The 17,213-nt window shown below is 39.4% G+C and overlaps 1 protein-coding gene and 4 pseudogenes across 5 annotated transcripts; 3 read left to right on the forward strand and 2 right to left on the reverse strand.

The window, feature by feature from the left end:
* Window positions 1-1,665: 1,665 nt before the first annotated feature.
* Window positions 1,666-3,588, forward strand: AT2G06120 (annotated as a pseudogene; the record flags this gene model as incomplete). The annotated part of the gene is made up of 7 exons: window positions 1,666-2,175; window positions 2,381-2,446; window positions 2,534-2,740; window positions 2,783-2,919; window positions 2,976-3,129; window positions 3,169-3,376; window positions 3,449-3,588.
* A 529-nt stretch (window positions 3,589-4,117) lies between these two features.
* Window positions 4,118-4,627, reverse strand: AT2G06125 (annotated as a pseudogene; the record flags this gene model as incomplete). The annotated part of the gene is made up of 1 exon: window positions 4,118-4,627.
* A 1,583-nt stretch (window positions 4,628-6,210) lies between these two features.
* Window positions 6,211-8,331, reverse strand: AT2G06130 (annotated as a pseudogene; the record flags this gene model as incomplete). The annotated part of the gene is made up of 1 exon: window positions 6,211-8,331.
* A 3,134-nt stretch (window positions 8,332-11,465) lies between these two features.
* AT2G06140 lies at window positions 11,466-13,510 on the forward strand (annotated as a pseudogene; the record flags this gene model as incomplete). Its single annotated transcript has 2 exons — window positions 11,466-12,972; window positions 13,116-13,510.
* A 108-nt stretch (window positions 13,511-13,618) lies between these two features.
* On the forward strand, window positions 13,619-17,001 carry AT2G06105 (aspartyl protease gag-polyprotein; the record flags this gene model as incomplete). Its single annotated transcript, NM_001335300.1, has 6 exons — window positions 13,619-14,030; window positions 14,607-14,875; window positions 15,168-15,267; window positions 15,577-15,674; window positions 15,890-16,020; window positions 16,839-17,001. The coding sequence occupies 6 exons, from the start codon at window positions 13,619-13,621 to the stop codon at window positions 16,999-17,001; spliced, it is 1,173 nt and encodes a 390-aa protein (NP_001324670.1).
* Between the last annotated feature and the right edge of the window lie 212 nt (window positions 17,002-17,213).

The following is a 17,213-nucleotide window of genomic DNA, read 5'->3' on the forward strand; positions in this document are numbered from 1 at the left end:
TCTCTCAAATAAGAGATCAATTGCAGTATTTAAGGATCGATTTTCACAAAATTCTTTTGTTCAAACAATGAGTTGAATGTCGAGACTAATCTAGAAGAGATTATAAGAAAATAAAAGTAAACCAAGTAAAAAAATAGAAGATTGATTGGTTGTAAACGATGAAATAAAGAGCTAGGAACATGGTATTCTCAGGAATTATTGGTTACTAAACCTAATGAAAGCTAGGTTGTTATCGAACCATTCTTAAACTCAAACTCTAATTATTAAATAACCGGCTGTGTTCTGCGAAACTCCCTATGCCTATAGCTAAGAATAACCGGAGAATAAGAGAGATTTTTAACCTAAACATGCATTCTAAACGAGTTCAATTGTTCTCCTAGTAGATAAGCCGATTCTTATTACACACCTATAAACCAGGCTCATCAAATAATAGATCCAACTATAGATACCTATGGTATCTATTGTTTGGATTCAAAATCTAGTTAATTACTCTAGATCTAGCATTAATTACTCTACAGATATTCTAGCAAAGGGGGCGATATACTAAACCATATGAAACCCTAATGAGATACCCTATTTCTAACAAGCAAACTACTCTGACATATTGAATGAAACAAACAACATAATAGAGTTAGAAAGCATAAACACAGCAAATAAGATGAGAGTAAGAAAATATCTCTTCACTGTATTGAAAACTGAATGAATCTTTGAAAACAATGGATGAATAGCTTATGTCTCTGAAAAAAGGGATTGCAAAGAACTTGATAAAAGGAACTTAGGTCTAAACTGAATCCAATGGTAGGCATGGGCTCTCCTACGCAGGAGAATCATCTTCCTTTATCAATTCATTTCTTTTGTTTGAATAAGCTATTAAGGTGCCTAGGACACTAGTAGACACCCAGAAGGAGTTGTAAGGTGACCTCTAAAACTATACATAAGACCTATAAAACGTCCATGGACTAATAATGGAAATAGGGAAGTCTTCTGGGGCAAATTTCCACTTCTATAAATTTGAAAGCGTCATTGACTTTGCTGGGCCGAAATGGGTGTCGATCGACACCAGGATTGTGTCGATCGACACTCTCTCTGAATCTGGAATCCGAGATCGTCCTTAGCTTCCTTTTCCTTAGCTTTTGCTCCAAAATGTCTCATCATCTCCATTGTTGTCCCACTGCATAGAATACCTGAAAACACACTAAAAAGACTCGAGAAATAACATAAACACTCAAAATCCTAAACCTAAATTATAGATAAAATCAGTAAAAATAGGGATATATCAATATGAAACTAAAAATATTTTTTTTTTTTAAACTAGGTATATTTATGTTTGAATCTAACTTAAAAAATTTTAAAACTAAAATGTATATCTATGTATAAACTAGGTATATCTATTTTGATTTCTAACTTATCTATGTTGCTTTCTAAGGTATATCTATGTTGATTGCAAGATTCTGATGAGGAAACCAAAGCTCTTCAACCTCTTAAAATGTACTTTGGTCCAAGTGAGTATACAAAGCCATTCAAGATTACAGCAAAGTGTTATCTTCATAAGGCAATAAGATTATTGGAGAGTCATCTTAAAGACTCTGAGTTGAAGTGATTTTTGGATCACCCACAGTTCAAACACTTCTTCCACATGCATAAGGACCCAAATCATAAGGTGTGATGGGTATGTGGCTGTTATTTCTTCGTACATCATGTTTAGAGAAGAAAAGGGAAGTACCGTTTATTGTTAATGGCGTTCCGATCCGGTATTCTCTCGAAGAATTTGCACTCATGTCAGGATTATACTGTCATAGTTATACCAAACCCTTCAACAGCTTGGGCAGTACCACTTTTGTCGGCAAGAGTTTTGGACCCAGAGCAACAATTCAATATCCAGATGTGGAGGAAAAGTTAATGTCTATGAAAAAACCTTCTGAGGCTCGTCTAAGAGTAGCTGTGCTCTACTTCTTATGTAGTGTAATCATTGGAAAGGGTAAGACAGGAGAAAATGCACCAAGTGTGGAGAAGTTTTTCCTTAGGGTTGTGGCTGATCTAGAGTTGTGCAAAATATTTTCGTGGGGGAGATATGCATTTGATGAAAATGTGAAAAACATTTTCTATTTGATGGACCAATGCAATGGAGTAGTTGGTCCACAAAAGGTGTTTCCTAGTTTTGTTATGCCTTTGGAGGTATGTCATTTCATTATTCATCTCTTAATTGTTTTAAGAAAGTTAAATTGTGTACAACTTTGTTTTTATTAGCAATTATACAACTTAGTTTTGAATAATTTGTATTTTGTTTGTTTTGTAGTAAGTCGATTCCAGTTCTCAGGAAAAATTTATGCGAAGATATTGAATGTGCAGATCTCAGTGTCCCCGGATTTGTAAAATGAAGTTTAAATCAAGCACTATGAAAGGGTTTCCAATGCCAGATGTGTATGACAAACTCGGTAAAACTAAGGTTAGTGATAACATGTTTATGAGTTATCTAACATGTATCATGGATGTTCTATTAATTGGATTTTTTTATCATGCTTAAGACATTTAGAGTATCTTGACTCCAACTCCTGATGAGAAACTACGTTTGGAAAGAATTATGGATGTGGAGTGTGGAGTGAATGATGTTGATGATGTAATAGCTGATGGCTGGAAGAAACGTCTTGTTGAAGAGCAGAAGGCTATATGTTTTGAACTGTTGTTCAATGAAGATGTAGCACACCATACATTTGTGGCTAATAAAGCTCTGTCTACTGTGGTAAGAGCTCCAAGATAATCCGCAGTGGGAAAAAAAGGCAAGGGAAAGGCTGCTGCATCTCCGACTAGTCCAAGTGATGATGGTTTGACTGAGGTTGTATACGGATTGAAGAATTTGATGGAGAATGGATTTAAGTCCATGAATAAGAGGATGAAAGATTTCAGTAAGAAGTATGAAGAGTAAGATAAAAAAAACTCAAACTGATGGAAGCGGCAATCAAATCAATCCAATCAAGCACTGGAACATATGGTGCTTATGGTTCAAAGGAGAGTGATGTTAGAGAAAACGAGCTAGATGAAGGGATTGATGCAAATGGTGGTGATAAGGAGAGAGAGGTTGGAGAAAAAGAGACTGAGATAGACAAAGAGGTGGCTCAAGATGACAGTGATGTATTTGATGGTAACAAGGAGATGGAGATGAATTAAGAGGTGGATGAAAATAAGAATGATGTGGATGGTGATAATAGGGAGATGGAGAAGGACAAAGAGGTGGCTGGAAGTGAGATTGGGGTGTGCAGTGGTAATAAGGAGATGGAGAAGGGCAAAGAGGTGGCTGAAAGTGAGATTGAGGTGTGCGGTGGTAATATGGAGATGGAGAAAGACAAAGAGGTGCCTCAAGATGATGAGATGGATGGAGGTAAGGCTGCTGAGCCAAGTAAGATGTGAGGAAAGTCACATGATGATGGAAGGGACGTTAAAAAGCCCAAAGGTGGTAAAGAAGGTGGTAAAGAAGGTGGCAAAGTCGAGGACGAATGTGAAGCCGGTGTATCAGAGTCCTATACAGACGAGAAATGCGAGGACAAAGACGAAGAAGAATGTTTAAGCACTTTTAATTGTTGGTTTTTTTAGGTATAACTATGTTGGTTGTTGAAAACTTGGTACAATTGTTGGAACTTGGTAATTGTTTTTTTTTTGTATTTCTCCTTATGCTTTTCAAAACTTGGTACAACTGTTGAACATGTTTATTGGTTTTTTTTTGTATATCTACTTATGCTTTTGAAAGTTTGGTATAACTATTGCATGTTTATTGTTTTATTTTGGTATATTTTCTTATGTTTTGTAACACTAGGTACAATTATATGTCTTCGTAATTGTTAAAAAAAGAATATGAACCCAAATAAATAGGTTTTTTCTACTACACAACACTTAGTCTTCGTAATTAGATTCATATCCATTCATCATATCAAATTCAACACTTATTCTTCATAATTAAACATTACAACACTTAGGTTTTTTCTACGACAAACACAACATTCTAAAATTGCCATGGTGATTAAACTACCACAACTAAAAACGATTACCATTTTAATGTCCTTCTCTTTTTGTTCTTTTCCATCGGACCGCTTTCCATCCTCTCTTGGTTCCTTTCCATCTTCATCACTCTAACTTCTTCTTCAAGAACACCGAGTTGAAATTCCAACTGTCCAATCTAATGAGTAAAAGCCTCATCTACCCACTTAAACACATGATTGTCGTTCATAAGCTACATTTTTGAAATTGTAAAAATTGTTAAACTAAAATGTATATCTATGTATAAACTAAGTATATCTATGTCCGAATATAACTTAGATACTTTAGAGGTTAAACGATATATCTATGTATAAATTAGGTATATCTATGCTAAACGATCTATGTATAAATGATATATCTATGTATAAATTGTTAAAGTTTCACCCATCAAAATTGTTTACAAAGCATCAAAATAAGATATTACCTTTCTTTCTGCAGTAAAGATACACCGGTAATAACAACAGTACGAATTTAGATTTGATCATGAAATTTTCTCAACGATTTAATCGCCACACCAACAATGCTTTGGAATTCCAGGAACCTTTGGTCTTGGTCGGACAATGGAGGTTCCACACGAGTTCGAAGCTCCTGAGAGGTGGCTCATATTTCCCTGAGTTTTGGATTTAGAAATTCTACAATAATCAATAAATAAACCAGGTTGTACGATATGAATCTTAAATGTCCGAAATCAAAAATAGTCAATTGAATATCAGAAATCTATAAGTGAAACGTAAATTGAATGAAAAATATATCCAGAAAATCGAAATGCTTACCCAGATAATTCCACTCTTCTCTCTTCTTCTCTCTTCTTCTCTTCTTGTCGTTTCGTTTCAAAAATCTATAAATGATACGAAATTCATTTAGTTTCTTATACAAATTATACCACTTATGTTGGTTATTAAAACTACTGATTGATAAAATCATTATTTACTCGAACTTTAAAAATTAGTCTTCACCAAATTCACTTGTTATAGAAGAAAGACCTTATACTTTTAAGATGACTTTATAATTATTATCATCATAACATTGCAAAACACACAAAATTAAAATTTTCCGACATATTTTTCTATGAAAATATAAGGAATGTATATCAAACATCATGACTCTTTGGTATAACTAAATTTGTTTAGTTTTAATTTAAGTATATCTAATTAAATACAAAAAACCCAAAAGTCAAACTGTGTATATATAGAAACAACTTGTAAACTAAGAATATCTGTGTGCAAATTTGTTTACGGGCCCCACGTATTTTGTTCTGAACAACTCGTATATACGGGAAATAACTAAATGTTTGCGGGCCCCACGGTTTTGTTTCTTTTCCCACTATAATTTCACATTTCCTTCCAAAAAACTAAAATTTTAAAATCCTTTATTATCATCACATCAAATTTTGTTGCAACTTAAGCAGATTTGTTACATTAGTCATAGTTGTACCTTTACAAAGTAAGTTTAATCAAGTTTTACAAAACCAGAGAGTACATAAAACACGAATTCAGAGACATACATAGTTCTACCATTAAAAAAATTAAGTTTAGCCGAGTTTTACAAAATTTGAAAGTACTTAAAAACACGAAATCAGAGCCATACATAGTTCTACCATTAGAAAATAAAGTTTAAACGAGTTTTACAAAATCTGAAAGTACTTAAAAACACGAGTACATTAATTTCCGCTTGTGTATTGGCCACTTCCCTGGCTGTCACTTTCATGGTTTGGAAAAAACCAGCTCTCCAAGTTTCTGTCTTTCACACGCTTATTCTTTGGACGACGTTCTTCAACTGATGGGTGTCTAGTTTCTTGAACTCTTCCCTTTTTAACAACATGAACCGGATGATATGCAAACAATTCTTGGATTTCACTTGGAATAACCCAGACTTATGCGGCACAGGAAAAATGGTTCTAACATATGCCATAACCCACATCTCAACAAAGTAATATTTCGTGACCAAATCATATAAACTTTTTATCTCTGAGAATCTATCTTTTTGTTTCAATTGAGTCATCACAGCCGCTATTGCATGTACACAAGGATACTTGTCCAAGTTAAAACGACGACAATAAAAACTTTTCTTCCTCAAGTCCACCACATAGGTCTTACCATCGCGACCAATGACATTATATTGATGCTCGTAGGTGTTAAGCTCTATCACCGTTAATTTTTGTGCAACTTCACATGTCTCATGTATCTTGTTCTCCACAAAAAGAACATGCATTTGATCCACTTACGGATTCATTCCTATTATTGCAGCTCCATTCTGTAAATTTCCCAATAATTGCATCTATCATAGGTAAAAGCGCATACCTCCTCACATCCCTAAAAACACCATTCATAGACTCAACCGCATTATTGGTGTCGACGTTGTACTTTACTCCGGGAAAAAGACATCTTGCCCATTTTCCAAATTAGTGTGATCATCAAGATATGTGGCTACCTTAGGGTTTCTTCTTCTAAAATCTGCATATTCATGTTCAAACTCAGACACTGAACAAATGGCTGCAATTTGTCTAAACTTTTTAGCAACCTCTTCTTTGTTGTATGTAACTTTTGTTCTCACATTCTGTGACAAATAATAAACACAATTTCCATAGTGAGAGCTCAGGTACACCTCAGCCACTGCCTTGATGAGGCTTGTTTTTCTGTCTGATATAAAGACCAATTCCGAACTGTCTGGTATAACAGTTTTGAGAGTTTCGAAAAACCACTTCCAAGTAACATCTTTTTCGCCATCAGCTACAGCAAACGCTAAGGGATAATGGTGATGATTCAGGTCTTGAGCTATAGCAAAAATGAGCACACCTTTATATATAGTCTTTAGAAATGTTGCATCCACAATAATCACTTTTCTCATGACTTTAAACCCTTCAATGGCAGCCCCCAAAGTGACAGGTACTTGAATCTTTTTGCTTCATCTAATACCACACTAGTTTTGTGCCAGGATTCACCTTCTCTAACATATACAAATATTAATAAACCATCTTGAAACTCTCCTCTGGACTGGCAAGAATATCACTAACAGCTAGTTTTTTTCCCCTATTAACAGTCGAGTATGACATAGTTGTACCATGTTTTTCCTGAACAAGACTAATGAGACTTTTAGGAGTTGGGGTCTTGTACTGACCTGGATAATCTTCATGCAATACGGTTGTAACTAAACGTGGTGTACCTCTCCTTTTAATGCTTGTAGCAGTATTCGACCGTACTCATGTATGCAACTTCCTATATGTTCGAACCGAGAAGCGAGTTGAATCCTTAGCCTTCAAAAATCGTACATACCATTCACACCTTACTTCAGCACATCTTACCACATACCGCTTCGTATCCGAGTTGAGTATAGATAGTCCAAAACAATTGTTATTTGCTCATGTCTCTACTAAATATTTCACATCATCTCTATTTTCAAATTCTTGACCTATTACTAGATCAAGACCATCATCCCATAGACCTTTAAACTTAGCATGTTGGCTGCCTTGTGGTTCCTCAACATATTGACGAATACCATCATTCTCCTTACTCACATCCACATTACTATCAACACCATTATCCACATCTCTAATAGCAACAATTTCTAGAGGCTTCAAAGGCTCAGGAAGTTGTTCTCCTAGTGGCTCATCTGCGTAAAGAGTTATAGCACCAACATTAGCTCTATCATCATTATCTATACCACCGAAATTCTCCTATACATAATTCACACCAACTGAACTCTTTCCTTGTACTCTCGAATGTTGCTCGTTTAACTAAACCATCTAAACCTCATTACAGACTGATAGTAGGATTTTAGTCAATTAATTCCTAAAACACTAGTCATATCGTTGTAGTATTTTAGGTTGTCAATTCAATCTGGTGTGATGCAAACAGATGAGATATGATTAGAAAGCTCTAAGTCAAGCCAAACATAGAGTTGGTTGATTCCAAAAGTCCTAATATGCAATAACAGAAATGAAATGAAACTAAAATCAAAAATGGTAATAACAGGCAGATGAGTAATAAAGCAGAAATGATAATAGGCAATTAAATGGACAAACGATTCCTAAGGATGGGGTAATCGAATAGTGTGGTCTCCTTAATCTATTCAGGCGGTTGACAAAACTTCACAGAAGCTATCCCTAGACAACAAGTTCCGCAACAGATTACTTCACTACCGTGACAGGAATCCTCAAGCAGAGGTAGACACTGACCTTATCACCATTAGCTATCTCAAACTAAGCAGGCAATATCGAATCAACTTGTTAAAGGCAATACCCTCTCTACACAGCCAATACCTTGGGGTAGAGGCGAGTATATATGGAATTAATAGATCCGACATTCCATCGAACACCTTTTGAGCGCGGGAATGTCTAGATTCATATTCCAATTGATCTGAAAGGAACAAGCAATAAGCGTAACTAATCTAGAAGTGATTCTAGTATTCTAAACTCAACCACCTAAAACGACCAAGTAAACCACAACAACTCTATCCCATCCTCAGAAATACGGTTCACTACTCAGACATAATCAAAGACAATAGCAAAACAACGATTGAAAACATGATAACAGAAATGATAAAGGATTAAAACGAAAACTGAATATCAAATACTTGAAAGTGAATACAAAGTCGCAGGAGAAATACTACGGCTACGAAAGTTGCGAAAGATAAAAGTTGGATGGTTAATCGATGCCCTAGGGAAAACCCTTAGAGGCTACTTATATAAGCAAAAATGAAACAAATAAGGAAAGTTTGAGATAGTAGTCTTCACATAGGGACCTTGCGATCGAGTATCTCATTGGCATCTGATGGGCTGAAATGGGATTCCCTGGTATGTCTTTGACATCTGATGCGCTGAAATGGGCCTCCCTGTGATTGAGTGGTCTGAAGTGAAGACGAGATGAAATGGTCCAGCGATCCTGCGATCGAGTGGATGTCATGAGGTGGTGATCAAGTGGTTGCTTCGGCTTCTCTTCTCTTCTTAATTCTCAGCTTGTTTGGTTGAGTGCAGAACGAGCAGATAGGCCTCCTTGTGGTAGAGTGGTGATCGAGTGGTTCTGATTGGGTGATTCCTCTGGCTTCACGATTTAGTAAAACTAAGCTGCTAGGTTCTCCGGGGTTGCGATAGAGTGATTTGCCCTAGCAGGGCTTCGAGGCTTCGATAGAGTACTTTGGCCGAAGGCGTCATTGGGCATTCTGACTTTGTGCTCTGTTTCTCCTTTGTTTGAACTGCAAAAGCATCCAAAGTACCTGAAAACAACCAAATATGCAATGCACATGCAATCCTAATGCAAAACCGTCCTAAGTATGCAAAACACACTAAAACGACTCCTAATGAGATGAAATGTGGATGAAATAATGACAAAGAGGTGAAGAATGAATGTCTAAATCATGAAAATTATAGACATATCAACTCCCCCAAACTTTGTCTTTGCTTGCCCTTAAACAAACAAGAAGACATAAGCGGAAGGAGAGGTTTGAAGTTGGGGACTGATAACACGGCTTTTTAGCCCATTTTAGCTATTATTTTCTTATGTTTTAGAGAGCATAAGAAGAGAAACACGTATTCTAGGTGCCAAGAAGGTTTTAAGAGTTTTGAACCTAAAAGTATCAAAAGACGATCATTCAAGTGCTTTGGAAGTTTAGCATCCGGCCAAGGTCTTCTCGATATCGGCATGAAGATATCTTGATCTCATTGGAAAGCTAGAAGAGTCAAGATTAACGTCGAAGTTGACTCGAAGCAAGCCATGAAGCCGGTCAAAAGATATGACCCGAAGAGTGAAGACATGTCAAGAATTTGCTGTTTGGAAATAATAAATCCAAAACACATCCGGCCGATGAGACTTGAACCCGGGCAGCTCCTAGTAGCTCACCACCGACCATTAGGTCACGCCCAAGTCCTTTCCTCTATGCGTTGCCGTCATTAGGCTCTTTCCCTGAAGCCCACTTCTCGGCCCGATCACTTAGTTACCCGGCGGAATGACGTTCTTACCCCTAAATCTAATTCTTGGCCCTCAAGTATAAATACTTGTTTTAAGTCCTAACCCTACGTGTGCCTTCATCACCAGCGAACCCTAGCCGTCGCAGAGAGCTGCCCACTCGCCGCCGCACTTTTTGAAGCTTGAAGAACACCATCTCTCTCTTTCTCTTTCTCGTTTTCGTGTAAGACTCTTTAAGGTGGAGCTTTGCCTCTTGTATTCTACATTCAAAGAAGTAATCTCTAAACCTCTTTTAACTTTTATTCATCTTTTAGTTATGGTCTACTCAACCCAACTTTTTATTAGCTTCTTTGCCATGAGCGAGTAGATCTCTAGTTGGGTTAGAGGGGGTTTCAAAGGGGAATTTATGGGGACCAATAGATTGAAGATCTAGGTTGGCGGTTTCTATGGCTTTGTTTGACCATTTACACTATTCCTTCTAGTTGAGTTTAATCTTAATGCTTGTATGTCCGGAACGCTACCTAGTACTTGACCTTAGGTATTTCATTCTTTGGCAAAATCTCGTTTGAATGCTTGACCTAACTCAACTGAATAAACAACTATAACCGTTGCACGCCCGCCGAGTGATAGGGACTTATGGACTAGAATCGAATTTGAACTTAATGCTTTGATCTTGTATTTTGAAACTATGTTAGCACCAACTAGCCGATAGGGCAACTGAGTACGCAAGATATTAGTGATAATAGCAAGCTTTCACCTACTAGCTGTTAGGTTTAGCTGGTCTTGATAGAGTTTCGTATCTCCAAGAATTTGGAAGTAAACAAACCTAGCCATGTTATCACCTAGATTGAGATCTATACCTTATTATTGAACCTTGACATCCGGAGAAACCCCTGATGACCTAACGCTTCTCTCTTATAGTTTACCGTTTAATTTAGTTATTCGTCTTTTATTTTGGTTACTCATAGCTTACAACAACCCCTCTCTTTTATGTTGATCCTAGCTTCACTCTCTTCTTAAGGATTTCTCTGAACTACTTCTCTCCTTGTGGATCGATCGTAAAATACTACTCCGATATATTGTGCACTTGCAGTAGTCGTGTGGTCTTTCAGGTAAAAGCCTGAGGCGAAATAAAACACGCATCAAGCTTTTTGGCGCCGTTGTCGGGGAGCGATTGTTGTTTCCACAAGTCTGAGAACTAGAGTGAACTCTAGGACACTTTGCTTTTAATTTTTGTTTTTGTTTTTCTTTGTTTTAGGAAGCTTGAAGGATGAATTCGAGAAATTTTTCCAATAGCTATTACCCGAATGTAAATCATGGGTCAAACCGCGGATCACATTTCTCAACTGACCGCTACACGCCTGATGCATCCCAAATGCATGGCGAGCCTTGGCAGTCTTGCTCGTCTAATGGAGGAGCTTATCGGACCGATCATTACTCTAATGATCACTCTGCCGCCTTCATTGAGAATCGGCTGCTGCTAACCGCTCGGTTAGCCCATTCCACCACTGCGTCCCATCTCCTGGAGATCAACACATGGGAGGACCTCACTCTTCTCATCCTTATGAAGTTGCCCGACATGAAGATTTCGGCTATGACCAAGGATACTTGCAAGAGGTGATTAGTGTAGATGTTCATCCGAACAACTATACTTACCAAACCAATGAGTCCTACCAAGCCGCCGAGCTAGAAGATAAAATCATTGGTCTCATCCGAAACTTCGTTGATGACCATCAAGAAGACATGAGGAAGATCAACTCAAGGATGACGGAGATGAGAGCCGAATTTGGAGAGAAGTTTGACAACCTCACCATTCGACTCGAGAACATGGGGGAGGCGCTTGTTGAGATCAACAACACTCTCCTTAATCACCAAGAGGATATCCAAGACCAAAACACTAGAATGGTCAATGTGGGTTTAACCGTTGATACCGTTGAGAGCCTTCTAGATTGGAAGATTGAGGAGCTAGAGAAGAAACTCACTAACTCAAATGAGTCTTTGGATTGGAGAAGCAACCAATCTTACCAAGAAGAAGATGGGTTTCCTAAGGCCCAAGCTCTTTATGAAGAGGAAACGAAAAAGGAAATCAGATTCCTAGTGGAAAAGGGAAAAGACCTAGTTTCCTATTCCGAAAAAGGAAATCCCGACCCTATAAAATCTTTAAGGGTTTCGATTCCTTTAGTTTCTCTTCAAGACAAAGTCGATCAAGAAGAGGGTTTAGAAAAAGAAGAAACCGCCTCTTTCGATGAAGACTCTATGGCCGAACACAACCCTAGAGAAGAAGGTTCCGAAACCGAAAGAGAAGAAGGTTACCTTGTGAGTCAAGAAAACCAAATCGAAGAACTTTCAGAAGAAGATGACGAACTCACCAACATCTCTAGTGAAGAAAGAGAAGACGAAGAGCTCAAGGATGTCCACTCTTGCATGACAATCCGACTACCTAGCGGGGGGATATCCGCAAACCCTAGCTTCGGGCAACTCATGTCCATAGAAGAAGCTAAACCTAGGAGAAGTTTGGATCCTATTCAAGCCGGTAAGGACCTTGATGCAACCAGAAGAGGCCAACCAAGTCGTTTTCGGACTTCCTATCCAAGAGGAGCCGAAAGAAGCTATTCGGCCCAACACCACCTACCGCCCGTTTTGCCCTTGCTACCAACCCAAGACCATTCTCACATGCCTTGGAAGTACAAGACTCAAGAAGAGAGACTTGAGATCTTGATGAGCCAATTCGTAGATCAACAAGCTTTGGATGCAAGGACGCTCAACTCAAGGATCGACGATATCAAGGTTACTCTTTTTAGTAAAGTCGATGCCCTCTTTGTAAACTTCAAAAAATCTGAAGGTTCGCGCATGAAAGAAGCTATGGCGAACGAAGAGAGGTTCAAGAGGATCGAAGAGGAGCAGGAGAGGCACCTTAAGAGCGCTCAAGACAACGCCATCAACACTAGGGCATTATTGAGGCAAATATCAAACTCGGACAAGAGCTATGATGCAAAGATTGAGGCTTTCTCGGACGAGGATGCCAACTTGGTTAGCCGGTTGGGTAAGCTTGAGGACCTTTTTACGAGGAACAAAGGAGGGTCGATGACCTAAGCTACCAACAAAACCGGTTTCATGAGACCTTATCCGAAAAGACCATTCTCGACCCGAGAGACAAACGTGAGTGGTCACCTTGTTCTGGTAAAGACTTCTCTTCAATTAGCCAAGATGACCTAAGAAGAATCCAATCTAGGATGGAAGGCGTCGATGAGAGCATATGGAGACTTCAAACGCGCATTAATCAACTAGAAGATAATGATGCGAAAGAAGATGTGGCTTTGGAGGACCTGATAAGAAGACAAGGTGAAGTTGAGGAGAACCAAGTCAAGAACGTTGATGATCAATCAAAGATCCGGGCATCACTTACAAAAGTGACGATAGAATCCTCAAGGAAAAACGTGGAATCGCTTGATAGGATTCTTGATTTGGACAAGAAAGTTGATAACCTAACAACACGCATAGAAGGGCATGAACCGATGGAGAGCGAAGAAGAAGACTCAAGCCCTCATGTGCTTTGCGATGTGGTTACAACTTACCGATAACCTCACGACCTTGAAGAAGGAGAGATCGACGAAAGGAATGAAGATCCTCCGGGAAGAACAAGCGTTTACAACCGGCTCAGTCTCCTAGAAGACTGGTGGCATCCGCGCATGATAAGCTTGAGAAGACTTGGAGACTTTAACCAAGTCGTTTCCAAGCTACCTCGAGGTATCCCTTTCTCTAAGGTTTGTTCAGTTTACCATATTGACCGTTTCTTTCTTGAGAGTTGTGAAACAAGAAGAGAAATGAAGGAATTGTATGAGGAAGCCCTACACCACTTGAAACCTTTCAATACTCTTCGAAAGATAGAGAGTCCGGGAAGATTCTTTGTGACTTGTTCTATACAAGGTGTTAAATTCAAGGACGTCCTATGCGATTCCGGATCATCCATCAACATTATGACAAAGGAGACGTCGAAGAAGCTTCGAATCAAGGAGCTACAACCTTCGGATGTGCGAATCGGGCTTGTAGACTCGTCTTTCACGGTTTCCGAAGGAATAGTCCGCATTGTTTATGTTCTAGGTTAAGGTGCAACGTACAGACCGATTTCCATATCATAAAAGTCGAGAAAGGAAGGCCCTCTCAACTCATACTAAGAGGCACGTTCCTAGCCGCAGCGGGCGCTATAATGGATTGGCTTAATCGAACGGTATGCTTCGCCAATATTGTTGACGAAGTGTTTCACGAGATGGTGTTGTTTACCCCGGGCGCAAGAAGAAGAAGGAGGTTAAATGGCGAGAGATCGGAAGAACCCCCCGAGGAGTTCCAATCCAAGAGAGCTCGCCAAGGGCGAAACAACCCGTCTTACTACGCCTAGTAAAACCCAAACGTCGAGCCAACGACGCTAAACAAGTGCGCTAAGTGGGAGACAACCCACTAGGTAGCTACCTTTTTCCTTAGAATTTTAATTTTGCTTTTGCTTTAACCTTTTTAGTATTTGTTTCAGATTCTTATTAAGAAAATATATATATTAAAAAATAGAAAAATAGAAAACAGAAAAACCCAAAAAGAAGAGAAGGAATAAGGGTCACCTGGACCCGTCACTAGGCGCCGTGACAACTGGTCCGACTACTCGCCCGAGTAAACGGCGCCGCCTAGAAAAGAAGGCCCGGCCCCGCCAAACCTTGGCCGGAGCCCCGCCTATTTGCACCATCACTTGGCCGGAGTCCGCCTGGCAGTGCCAGCCATTGACTGGAGTCTTCCGGGCCGGAGCTTTCCAATGCGCCCCGACCACTAGCCGGAGCCCGCCGGACTGTGCCACGCGTTCGCCGGACTTGCCCTACCTAGCGGCCCTGGCAACACCTTGCCCGCCGGTCCGGCCGAATGCGAACTCAACCGGCCAAGACTCGGTCAACTACGGCCAACACGTGAATGAATAAGGGAAGTTGCACCGCCACTGCGATCGGTCCGCCAAGGGATTCATTTAACCTGCGACTATTCCGCCAATCCCAACGACCGGCGACCCCATCCAACAACCGGCCGTTAATTACCCACCCACTCCACTCTTTCGGCCAAGCCCGCAACTGCCTTACCATCCATTCACACCATCCGTCACCACGAATTTGATCTTATTCGTGGCCGTATTGACAACAACAAGATCAATCTATCTTAGGTATGTTTTTATTTATTTTATTTTGTTAAAGCTATTGGTGGTTTTAGGTTTTTGTTTCAAGGAAGATGGGAATGGAGATTAATATCATGGAATTCAACCATACTAAATCGTGTAAGGCCGCTGTTAAGCAAGGAGAGAGATCATCCGGTTAGTCACCACAAACAAGGTGACTTTGTTCTTAACTTGTCTTTCTCACGGATTAATCCCTATGCTTATTCTCACACGAGGGACGGTGTGAAGTAAGTCTGGGGGATTAATGAATCCATTACTACTAATGCTACTCTCTATTTTGTTGACTTGAAACATTTTTCCACTTTTTACACCGATATGTTCTAACAAAGCAAAAAGTTTTTCTTTATTATCGAGTAATGTTTTATTGAGTCAAAACTAGTAGGGAACTGAGACCTTGTTATATGATGATTATTGACCATTATGTGTTGAGAATTGTTTCTTGAGGAACACTTACAGGGTCGCAAGGAACGGGCAACCTTGAACACTACGCCCGGACCGTCCCCCAGAAGCTTAACCTTGCAGAAATTTCTGTTGGATCCGACGTCAACTCTCCCCTATATTGGACGATTAACTTGAACTTAATTCTTTCTCATGAATGGGTGTTAGATCGGGGAAACGAGCATATACATTCAGGACTTCTTTTCCCTTCTTACCACTCTTTGCTGATCCTGAATGGCCACTCACTTTTAGTGGTTCGTACCCTTAAACTATATCCTCTTTCCAAGCCTCATGCATTCTCTTTTCCTTTTTCATTTAGCAGATATGTGCAAAAACGTCAGAGAGAAAGGAACAACACAGTTTCCCGCCACAAAGACAGAAGAAGGAAGCAAAAGAAGAGATTGCAACAAGCGGCCTAAGAGTTTATTCTCCCTTGAAACCAATTCAAAGGTATGCCCATTAGACTCGGTGTTTAGAAGTTCTGTTTCCCCTTCCATAAAAAAAAAGATACAAAAGAATATTAAAAAAAAAAAAGAAGAAAAAGAAAAGAAAAGGAAGGAAAGGAAACATTACAACCAAGAGAGTCTAGTACCTAGTTCCAAGGAAAGACATGGGAACCTAAAGGAGAGATGAGCCAATTACAGAAGAGAGTCCCCTCAAAAAAAACCTAACTCTAGGGAACCGAAAGTAAGAAAGAAGTAAAGGAGAAGAAGGTGTTTAAAAGAAGAAGTGGTTGAAAACTGTGGACCTCAACCGGTCCGTTCTCTCTTGCGTTTTTGCAACTTATCTTGCATTCGAGACTATACGGTAACCCTAAACACTTTAACTCCACCACTTAAACACCAAAATCCCCTTTCATACCAAGCGCCGTCTACCCCAAATGACACCTTCTAATGAGAAAGTCCATGCCAAAACATTTACAGAATGTAAAGAGTTGATTAACGTGAATTCAGAGTTCTGTAGGATCAAAGCGGATGGACAAGGATGAGAAAGGCGTAAGACTATTGAGCGACCGTTCTAACGCAACTTTTGTTTAATGTGGTTTGTAGGATATATTCGAGACACGGTCACTGATAACAGAAGAGTTCCCGCAATTTTCAAACCTCTCCACCAGATTTGTTCTTTTGTTTGCTTGAGGACAAGCAAAGTCTAAGTCAGGGAGAGTTGATAACACGGCTTTTTAGTCCGTTTTAGCTATTGTTTTTGTATGTTTCAGAGAGCATTTGATGTCATTCTAGAGCCAATAAGAAGAGAAACACATATTCTAGGTGCCAAGAAGGTTTTAAGAATTTTGAAGCTAAAAGTATCAAAAGACGATCATTCCAGTGCTTCGGAAGTTTAGCATCTGGCCAAGGTCTTCCCAATCTCGGCATGAGGATATCTCGGTGTCATTTGAAAGCTAAAAGAGTCAAGATTAACGTCGAAGTCTAATCTAAACAATTCATGATGCGTTCAAAAGATATGACCCGAAGAGTGAAGACATGTCAAGAATCGTCTGTTTGGAAATAATAAGTCCAAAACTCATCCGGACGATGAGACTTGAACCCGGGCAGCTCCTAGTAGCTCACCACCGACCATTAGGTTGCCGCCGCACCTCTTGAACCTTGAAGAACACCATCTCTCTTTCTCTTTCTCGTTTTCGT

This window comes from Arabidopsis thaliana, chromosome 2 (assembly GCF_000001735.4).
Source record: "Arabidopsis thaliana chromosome 2, partial sequence".
Lineage (NCBI taxonomy): Eukaryota > Viridiplantae > Streptophyta > Magnoliopsida > Brassicales > Brassicaceae > Arabidopsis > Arabidopsis thaliana.